Source organism: Rana temporaria, chromosome 8 (genome assembly GCF_905171775.1).
Source record: "Rana temporaria chromosome 8, aRanTem1.1, whole genome shotgun sequence".
NCBI classification, from domain to species: Eukaryota; Metazoa; Chordata; class Amphibia; order Anura; family Ranidae; genus Rana; species Rana temporaria.
The window spans coordinates 181322590-181333538 of NC_053496.1; the positions used below are offsets into that span (position 1 = coordinate 181322590).

Below are 10949 nucleotides of genomic sequence, written 5' to 3' on the forward strand. Positions count from 1 at the left end.
TTTTTCACCTTAATGCATTCTATGCATTAAGGTGAAAAAACATCCGAGAATTAGCGGCCCCCCCGAGCCCCCATTTACCTACCTGACCCTCTCGAAAGTCCCGCGCCCTGAACGCGCTGGCTTCTCGGCTCATTCACTGGTTTATTGATAGCAGTGCAGCCATTGGCTCCCGCTGCTGTCAATAAAATTAATGACGCGGCGCGCCGGGGGCGGGGCCGAGTGATACAGTCGGCCGGTATGGCCGCAGGCTGTATCACGGGAGCGCGCCAGCAACAACTAACCCCCATGGGAGAGAGCTCCCACGAAGGGGGTTATTTCTTGTGGGGAGGAGCCGAGGGACTCCAGAAGACCAGGATTGGGGCCACTCTGTGCAAAACGAGCTGCACAGTGGAGGTAAGTATGACATGTTTGTTTTTTGTTTTTGAAAGGTAACCTTTAGTGTCACTTTAAGTTACAAAACAATGAGGGGCTCAGTGTTCAAGCAATACATGTCTGTGCTTCAGCCAAGTCACCTCCTGCTACTGCACTCATCTGTATCCTCATGTTAACTACGTCCTTCATGCCAGCCTCCAGTCCTCGTGTCATGCCAGTGACTGTGATTGCCTATGACTCCAGGGCACCCTGAGCATCCTGTGTGACCCTGCGACTCCAGAGCAACCTGAGCATCTTGTGTGTCCCCTGTGATTCCAGAGCACCCTGAGCATCTTGTGTAACCCCTGTGATTTCAGAGTGCCTTGAGCAACTTGTGTGACCCCTGTGATTCCAGAACACCCTGAGCATCCTGTGTGATTCCAGAGCACCATGAGCATCCTGTGTGACCCCTGTGATTCCAGAGCACCCTGAGCATCGTGTGTGACCCCTGTGATTCCAGAGCATCCTGTGTGATTCCAGAGCACCATGAACATCCTGTGTGACCCCTGTGATTCCAGAGCACTCTGAGCATCTTGTTTGACCCCTGTGATTTCAGAGCACTGTGAGCATACTGTGTGATCTTTATGACTCCTGAGCACCTTGAGAGTCCCTGTGACTCCAGAGCACCCTGAGCATCCTGTTCGATCCCTAGGACTCTGGCCACTCTAGTCTTAGTGGCGGGGAGTGACAACTTACTTCCGGGTTCAGTCCTATCCCTAATCACTTTTTGTTGAATCTCAATAGGGAGACATCCCTTCACTTCCTATACTGTAGGCTCAATGGGAAATAAGTAGGGACAAGCTCAGGTTTGGTCCGAACTTGGGTTTGGACCAAACCCAGAAGGGAAGCTGTCACTCCCGACCACTATGGCCCATGTGGTCAATTGTATCACAAGCATTCACAAAGCTGTGTAGTGGGGAATTCCCTGGCCTCAGTTGTCTGGGCAGCAGTGGGTGGGAGAGACAGATTCCTTCTGGGTTCAGTCCAAACCCAAGCTCATCCCTCCCTAATGGCAAACCTTGAGTTTTAAACCTCCCTCGCTTTCCAAAACTTGAGAAAAAATGTTTTGGCTTCAGATATACTTTAACCATCCAAACTGACCCAGCCTTCGTAAAACCATCTCCAGTATGAAAGGATAAGAGATCTTGAACTGGTAGAAAGCAGGAGGCCTTCAAATAAGTGGTAACTGCAGATGCCCTGGAGATACAGCAGAGCAATAACTCAAAGACCAACTTCTGACAATGTCCTCAGTTCTGATAAGACATCGAATGAGGGAAAGTAAAGTTGGTTGTGCTGTCTGAAGATCAAGAACCCAAGGAACATCTGGTTACACCTGGCTACCACGTTATATTTTACTGTATTGTTCATGTTTTTGTTAAAAGAACATTTAGTTCTTTAAAATACACTATTAAATATATTTATTAATCCAAAAGCCAAAACAGAAAAAAAAAATAAAAAAGTCTCCTTGAACTATCTAGTATCATATACATAACATTATTTTATATTGTTGATAATGTTGTAGTTACATTTTCAATTTTCTTTTTTCTTTTTTTTTTTTTAAAACATAACTATATTAATATGTTTATATATATATATGTTTATATATATATATATATATATATATATATATATATATATATATATATATATATATATATATATTTAATGATATGGTTTTTTTTTTGTTTGTTTGGGTTTTAACGCAGGTGTAATATCTGCAACACAGTTGAAGAACGCCCCACGACGTAGTTTCAAAGTATTGAAAACCATAGCCGAATACAGGTTTTATATCCTTCACAAGGAGGTGATTCTACGTAATTGTCAATGGAACGCAGAGATGGGAAGTGATAGGAGCCACGGACAGGAAGTGATGTAAAGTACAACCAGGAAGTGATGTCACATATAAATGAGAATTTCCGGGTGAGAGGTGAGTCAGGAGGAAGGAGAGAGAAGACATTTCTGGAACTGGCAGCAGAGGAGGTAATAAGATCTTATTTTCTATTTACATCCAGTAACCCCCGTCATGTCCGTCCTCTTCCTCCATAGTCACTGTGACGTCTTTTATCTCCAGCTGATAATAATACCTATAATTATAGATAACACTGTAATATGAGCTTGGAAAAGTCCTAATTATAGAACCATTTATCCAACTGTCCACCCAGAGCCTCTGGTTTATAGACCGGATGCATCCTAAATATAGAGCCATGTATCCAACTGTCCATCCAGAGCCTCTGGTTTATAGACCAGATACATCATAAATATAGAACCATTTATCCAACTGTCTACCCAGAGCCTCTGGTTTATAGACTGGATGCATCCTAAATATAGAATCATTTATCCAACTGTCCATCCAGAGCCTCTGGTTTATAGACCGGATGCATCCTAAATATAGAGCCATGTATCCAACTGTCCATCCAGAGCCTCTGGTTTATAGACCAGATACATCCTAAATATAGAGCCATGTATCCAACTGTCCATCCAGAGCCTCTGGTTTATAGACCAGATACATCATAAATATAGAACCATTTATCCAACTGTCTACCCAGAGCCTCTGGTTTATAGACTGGATGCATCCTAAATATAGAACCATTTATCCAACTGTCCATCCAGAGCCTCTGGTTTATAGACCAAATACATTCTAAATATAGAACCATTTATCCAACTGTTCATCCAGAGCCTCTGGTTTATAATCCGGATACAGTACATCCTAAATATAGACCTACGGAAAGGTCCTGTGTAGACCAGCAGGAAGTGAGGAGGATTCTGGGACATCACATGGCATGACATCAGAGGTGAGGAGGATTCTGTGAAGTCTGTAGTCAATTTTTTTTTCTTTTTTTCCCACTCTCAGGATAATAAAAAGTAACGGATGAGTCATTAACACCCAGCAGCTGTCTTCATGGTACATCAACCATCACATTGCCTCCACCTCACTGTTTGACTCTTCAGAGCAAAGCAAAGAAGATTCCAGAAGTCACCAACAAGATCATTGATCTGCTGGCAGGAGAGGTGAGCGGTGCCGGGAATTCTGGGACATTATCCAGTAACATACAAGGGATGTGTCTGGATGGTGACTGTATCATTGTGTGTGTCAGGTTCCTATAAGGTGTCAGGATGTCACTGTCTATTTCTCCATGGAGGAGTGGGAGTATTTAGAAGGACACAAGGATCTCTACAAGGACGTCATGATGGAGAATCAGCCGCCCCTCACATCACCGGGTAAGAGGAGACTTTATTGTAAAGGAGAGAGCAGTACGGAGGCTCCACCTAGATCCCCCATCATCTGATAAACACATAGAAACAATGTATTCAGTCAGTGTGTGTGTTTCCTACAGATGGATCCAGTAATGGGAACCCAGCAGAGAGATGTCACCATCCTCTGTATTCCTGGGATTCCACACAGGAAGGTCACACCATCCCTCACCATCATCAGGTAAATGAGTACAGTAACAATCACTGGTAGTTATGATGTCTATACAAGCTTGTTTGGTAAATCATTGTCTTATTATATTATCCAGAGTGGAAATCTCGGAGATTATAATATTGTTGTTAAAGAAGAGTTAAATGATGATGAAGAATATGGTTCTATCGATGAGTTTTCAGGAGGACACAAGGATGTCATAAAGGAGTCACTTAGAAACACAAAACCAGCAGAGAAATGTCCCAGTCCTCTGTATTCCTCACGGGAAGATCACACCATCTTTTACCATGATCAGGTAGATATTAAGCTATGAGTTGACATTCCTTTATGTTATCTCTTGTTGCTCTTTACAAATGTATTCTGTCATCTTTGGGGTTTAGGATGATGAAGAGCTGAAATACCTAAAAGTTGAGGTTAAGGAGGAAGAAGAAGAGAGGTTGGTGAGTGGAGATCAGCAGTCTATGGAGGAGGAGGAGATGATAGTGAAAAGAAAACAGGAGGAATCTTCTCTATATATAGACACAAGTAAGTAATAAACACTAAATTCAAAAACTTTTCAAACCACATGACCTTTAAAAAAAAAAAAAATTCTGGGGCCCCTTCTCAAAATTCATATAAGACTCTTAATAACAATAATGTCATGTCCCCTGCAAACGAGGTGGAGATCATGTAAACCGTATGAAAGGTCCATCTCCATTCCTCAATATAACGTTATGTTCCCAACAAATGAGGAGGAGATACTGTACACCATATGAAAGGTCATCTCCATTCCTCAATATAACGTCATGTTCCCAACAAATGAGGAGGAGATACTGTACACCATATGAAAGGTCTATCTCTATTCCTTATTATAACGTCATATTCCCAACAAATGCGTTCAGTAAGGAAAAAATTGAGGAGACTTAGAGGATGACCATAACAACATCATCGATGTATCTTCTCCACAGCTAAATGTTCCATATAAAGGGTCCATCTCCATTCCTCAATATAACGTCATGTTCCCAACAAATGAGGAGATACTGAGATTGCAGGCTTGGCTGGCTTAAATCAGGTTTGGTCTCCACCCAGAGACTGGCCACATTAATCACCTTGCAGGTGGACAGACATGGAGAAGGCCATATGAAAGGTCCATCTCCATTCCTCAATATGATGTCATGTTCCCAACAAATGAGGAGGAGATACTGTACACCATATGAAAGGTCCATCTCCATTCCTCAATATAACGTCACGTTCCAAACAAAAGAGGCCATACTGTCCCGTCCACATTGTGAATTGTCCATCTCCATCCACTGTCTAATCGCAAAATTAGAGCTAGGACAACAGATATGACTCCTGAATAAAAGGCATGAAGAATAATTATACTTTTTATTTCAAAACTCTTTTCTAACAGATGGAAACTATGCCCGAAATTCCTCTGGACTTTTATCTCCCGATTATAATGGAGAAACAAAAGGTAACAGACAGCATCCTCCAGAAGTAAATCGAAGTAAAGTACCTCACAGACCTCGCCCTTTGGAAAGATCAATGAAATCCTCTAATCCTGAGGAATCTTCTGATAAATCACATACTGTTAAACCAGATAAACACCATAAAAATACATCAAAAGATCCATCTAATTCCAAGGAATCTTCTTCAAGCCAAGAAAGCGTTCATGCGGGAGAGAGTTCATTGTCCTGTTCAGTGTGTGGGAAATCATTCGCCGAAAACAAATCACTTCTTCGACATGAGAGAAATCACAAGAGTGGGCGTCGCTTTTCATGTTCAGAGTGCGGGAAATGTTTCATTCAGAAAGGACACTTTCTTACGCACCAGAGAAGTCACACGGGCGAGCGCCCGTTCTCCTGTTCCGAGTGCGGGAAATGTTTCATCGAGAAAGGCAAACTTCTTATACACCAGAGAACCCACACAGGAGAGCGCCCTTACTCATGTTCAGAGTGTGGGAAATCTTTCAGTGAGAAAAAAACACTTCTCACGCACCAGAGAAGTCACACGGGCGAGCGTCCTTATTCGTGTCCTGAGTGCGGGAAATGTTTTATTCAGACAACCGACCTTCGTAAACACCAGAGAAGTCACACAGGCGAACGTCCTTATTCCTGCACAGAATGTGGGAAAAGTTTCATTCTGAAAGGAGACCTTCGCAAACACAAAAGAAGTCACACGGGCGAGCGCCCTTACTCATGTTCTGTGTGCGGGAAAAGTTTCACTCTTAGAAATGCACTGGTTAGACACCAGAAAATTCATACGGGTGAGCGTCCTTACTCGTGTTCAGATTGTGCTAAATCTTTTATTCAGAGGGGAGATCTCGTTAAACACCAGAGAATTCACACCGGGGAGCAGCCTTTCTCATGTTCAGAGTGCGGGAAAGGTTTCACAGAGAAAGCAAAGCTTCTGAAGCACCAGAAAATTCATACAAGCTAGCGTCCTTTGTCATTTTCAGGGTGCGGGAAATGTTTTACAGGGAAAAGTGGCTGTCCATTTGCAGATGAGTCATCAGCTGTCAGCTAAATGTAACAAAAACAATTACCGGCGTAAAAAGAAAAATCATAGATACGGCATGGGTGACTCCACCCTAGATCTATACCAGGCTCTTTGGTACTGGTATTAATTGTGGGGGGGGGGCTATTTTATTTTTACATTTAGGAGTGTGGGTTCTCTTCAAAATCCATACCAGACCCGAAGGGCCGGCATTAAAAGAAAAACAGAAAAAATGGCATAGGCTCCCCCAATTCTTACCAGACCCAAAGGGCTGGCATTAAAAAAAAAATGGCGTAGGGTCTCCCCCCAATCCATACCAGACCCAAAGGGCCGGCATTAAAAATAAAACAGCCTCCCCCCCCCCCCTCCCAAATCCATACCAGACCCAAAGGCCCGGCATTAAAAGAAAAAAAAACTGTGTGGGGTCCCCCCCAATCCACACCAGACCCGAAGCACCAGCATTAAATAAAAAGAAAATAAAAAACAGCATGGGGTCCCCCCACTCTTTACCAGACCCGAAGGGCCGGCATTAAAAAAAAACAGGGAGAAACTGTGTGCAGCCCCTCCCCCAAATCCATACCAGACCCGAAGGGCAGGCATTAAAAAAACAAAACAGGGAGAAAACGGCGTGGGGTCCCCCCAATTCATACCAGACCCGAAGGTATGGATTTCCCTTGAAGATGGAGGAACCAAATCACTGCTCGGTATGCAACTTTGTCCGGCATGACACTTACTCCATTACTCTTAGCTCTAACTATAACTCACCACGGCCTACTAATTGGCATGCATATTTTGAAGATATTCACCTATAAACCTGTGAAATTTCAGATCCCTAGCACATCGAGATCATGGTGAGGGTAAGAACTTATTGGCCTCCCTCTCATTAATGTAACACAAGTTACTATCTGTTGCTGTAAATTATTCCTTTTTTTTTTTCTTTACTTTATCATTCTAGCTAATAAGAAATTGTTAATAAATCTGAAATAAATTTTACTTTCCTTATACAAGATTTGATTAGATTCATGCATCATGTATTAATCAGTTATTCTTATTTGCTAAAATAAACAAGAAATCTTTACAACATTCTGTTCTCGAGTGCCTTTTAATAAATTAAATTCCAGTTCGCAAGAGTCCAGAAGGTCCAGCTGGCAAGAGTCCGGAAGTTTCAGCTCCAAAGAGTCCGGAAGTTTCAGCTCCAAAGAGTCCGGAAGTTTCAGCTCCAAAGAGTCCGGAAGTTTTAGCTCCAAAGAGTCCAGAAGGTCCCGTTCCAAAGAGTCCAATAGGTCCAGCTCCATAGATTTCAGAAGGTCCTGTTCCAAAGAGTCCAGAAGGTTTAGCTCCAGAGAGCCCAGAAAGTCTAGTTTTGATTATGTGTCAGTTGATGTTCAAAGGATATATGGATTCAATTCAAAGGCCACATAGAATATTCCCCTGGCTGCCATCTTGGTTCTCCTCCTCCATGGTCACAATAATTGGCTCAGGTCATCGTCATCATCAGTGGCTTACTGAGTAGGTCAATGTTGTTTCACAGGTTTCATCATTGTCAAACTGATTTTTCCAATGTAAGGATTCTCTTAGATTGGTGGTCAGTGGAGAAGGGTCTCTTACTTTTGGAGTTAGTGGAAAAAGGGCCCCCTTACATGGGTGAAAAGTAAAGAAGGGCCCGCCTTATATTAATGGTCATTGAGGAAGGTCCACCCTTCATTGATGATCAGGGCCTACCTGAGAAATGAGGGGAGATGCACCACTGGTGCCACACTGTTGTCTTTACCAAATGAGGTTGGAGCTAGATCTAGCAGGCAGCATGTCAGTGTCATTTGATTGGTCCTGTCTTTATCAAAGTGATTGTTCCAGTGCAAGGATTCCCTTACATTGGTGGTCAGAGGAGAAGGGCCCCCTTACCTTTGGAGTTAGTGAAAAAAGGTCACTCTTACATAGGTGGTGAGTGCAGAAGGCCCCCTTACATTGATGATCAGTGAAGAAGGGCCACCTTATATTAGTGGCCATTGAGGGAGGTCCACCTTTCACTTATGATCAGGAGGAATGCCCGAGAAATAAGGGTAATGGCACGACTGGTGAAACACTGTTGTCTTTTCAAAATCAGGTTGGCATTGGATCTAGGCAGACAGCATTGGGAAGGAGATCAATCCTCTATAATCTGTTATGCTGAGGTGTGAAGAAGAACAGATAATATAACCACCCAGGGGTACTCTTAGGTAATGCAGGAATACTGTCAGTGACCTGTTCAGATCTGAGAGACACCCATTGAAAACACATGGAAAAAGTTGTCTGGTGTATTGAGCACAGTATTTATGCAGTTGTAAAGACGATAAAGTGGGGGCTAGGAGGGACTTCCTATATGTTATCAGAAAAAGACACACGATGTCTCTAGCAAACATCTGCTTCCACCCTGATAATGCAGGTTCCTGTTTTCATCTCAATGACTTATGTTACAGTTAGAACAGGAAATGTATTCTGGGACTTCGGCCTAACCTCAGGCCATAAGATAAAAAGTCTATGTAGAAAAGAAACAGATGTTGCCTATAGATAAAGACATACTATAGCCTATGTCTTCACAGAAACAGGAAGCTTATAACAAATAACCGACAAACTCTTAATTCTATGTAAACCAAAGATGAGTTTGGCTAAGGCAAAACTCATATATACCGTATTTATCGTGGTATAACGCGCTCCCGCGTATACCGCGCACCGCTAAAGTGGCCCCCAATCCTGTGGAAAAAAAGTTTTTTTGTTTTTTTGTACTTACAGTTTTGGTGTCTTGCGCGGCGTCCATCGGCGGCCTCGTCGGGTCCGGCGTCCTTCTGCGGCTTCGGGTGTCCTCTTCGGCGGGTCCGGCGTCCGTCTTTGGCGGGTCGGGTGTCCTCTTCGGCGGGTCGGGTGTCCTTTTCGGCGGGTCCGGCGTCCTTCTGCGGCGTCCTCGCGTCCTCCCGGCTCGTTTCCCGCCACGAGTTTGAATACTGCGCCGGCATTTATACCGAGCGCAGTACACTCGTGAATCTTCGGGCAGGCTCGGCAACTGTCTCGCTGACGTCCTGTACGCTCAGGACGTCAGTGCGAGAGGCGCCGAGACTGCCCGAAGATTCACGAGTGTACTGCGCTCGGTATATGCCGGCGCAGTATTCAAACTCGTGGCGGGAAAGCGGGTATCGGCGTATATCGCGCACCCACGATTTTGCCCTGATTTTCAGGGCAAAATAGTGCGCGGTATATGCCGATAAATACGGTACATATCTACTTAGCAAAACTATCCAATCCACTGCAGGTAGTTGTGAGCAGATTTTGCCTGGTAATGATAATAGGTTGGTCTCTTTATATCCAGAGAACCAGTTCATAGAAACATGCAATGGATCCAGGAGGGACTTCTAGTTCCTTGTTATTAGGGTTCCGGGACCCGCGGACACAATCGCCGCCGGTGTCCCACGATCGGGTCACAGAGCTGAAGAATGGGGAGAGGTAAGTGTAAACAAACCTTTCCCCGTTCTTCCTAGTGTGAGTGTCACTGATCGTTTGTTCCCTGTCATAGGGAACGACGATCAGTGACGTCACACGCCAAGCCACACCCCCCCTCCCCCAAGTAGTAATCACTCCCTAGGAAACCACTGATCACTGTAAAAATGACAATGGTCCCAAAATAGTGTCAAAAGTATCTGATGTGTCCGCCATAATGTCGCAGTCACAATAAAAATCGCTGATCGCCGCCATTGCTAGTAAAAAAAAAAAAATATTAATAAAAATGCCATAAAACTATCCCCTATTTTGTAGAAATATAACTTTTGCGCAAACCAATCAATAAACGCTTATTGCGTTTTTTTTTTTTTTTTTAACCAAAAATATGTAGAAGAATACGTATCGGCCTAAACTGAAGAAAACATTTTTTTTAATATATTTTTGGGGATATTTATTACAGCAAAAAGTAAAAAATATTGTTTTTTTTTCAAAATTGTCGCTCTATTTTTGTTTATAGCGCAAAAAATAAAAACAAACATTTCAAAAAAATTAACAGAGGTGATCAAATGCCACCAAAAGAAAGCTCTATTTGTGGGGAGAAAATGACGCCAATTTTGTTTGGGAGCCACGTCGCACGACCACGCAATTGTCAGTTAAATCGACCCAGTGCCGAATCTCAAAAAAACACAGAAAGTATTGCAACAATCGCCATTTTATTCTCTAAAAAAATTATACAATGTTTGGGGGTTCTAAGTAATTTTCTAGCAAAAAAAAAACATTTTAACTTTTAAACACCGAGTGTGAAAAATAGGCCTGGTCCTTAACTGGTTAAACCACAATCAAATTATTTTCATGGAATGTCTCCATTGTCTGAGTTTTCACAAAATAAGTGAAACAAACCTAATCCACGAACCAAGAAGCAACAACCAAGAAGCAACACTGAAAAACAAGGGTAAGCTGCATTTTTTTTACTCTCCACAAGGTGTGATTTCATTTGTTGTCTGTGGAACGCAGAGACAGGAAGTGATGTCACATATAAAGTTCCAGGTGAGAGGTGAGTCGGGAGGAAATAGAAAGAAGACATTGCTGGAACTGGCAGAAGAGAAGGTAATAAGATCTTATTTACACCCAGTAACCCCCCCTCGTGTCCGTCCTCTTCCTCCACAGTCACTGT

General features: G+C 43.1%; 2 protein-coding genes and 1 long non-coding RNA gene across 3 annotated transcripts in view; 2 read left to right on the top strand and 1 right to left on the bottom strand.

Moving 5' to 3' along the window:
- Positions 1-10949, bottom strand: part of LOC120910202 (gastrula zinc finger protein XlCGF26.1-like) — a 1148070-nt gene that overhangs the window by 5726 nt on the left and 1131395 nt on the right. The window lies entirely within an intron of this gene.
- On the top strand, positions 2350-3547 carry LOC120910252. Its single transcript, XR_005741456.1, has 3 exons — positions 2350-2391; positions 3263-3420; positions 3507-3547. It is a non-coding gene; the product is annotated as an uncharacterized LOC120910252 (long non-coding RNA).
- LOC120910157 (gastrula zinc finger protein XlCGF17.1-like) lies at positions 3807-6633 on the top strand. Its single transcript, XM_040322038.1, has 4 exons — positions 3807-3844; positions 3930-4127; positions 4213-4357; positions 5223-6633. The coding sequence occupies exons 3-4, from the start codon at positions 4294-4296 to the stop codon at positions 6248-6250; spliced, it is 1092 nt and encodes a 363-aa protein (XP_040177972.1). The 5' UTR covers positions 3807-3844; positions 3930-4127; positions 4213-4293; the 3' UTR covers positions 6251-6633.

Coding starts and splice junctions, on each gene's coding strand:
- LOC120910157 (XM_040322038.1), top strand. CDS start 4,294: ATGGAGGAGGAGGAGATGATAGTGAAAAGAAAACAGGAGGAATCTTCT. Junction 4,358..5,222: donor TTCTCTATATATAGACACAA/GTAAGTAATAAA, acceptor CTTTTCTAACAG/ATGGAAACTATGCCCGAAAT.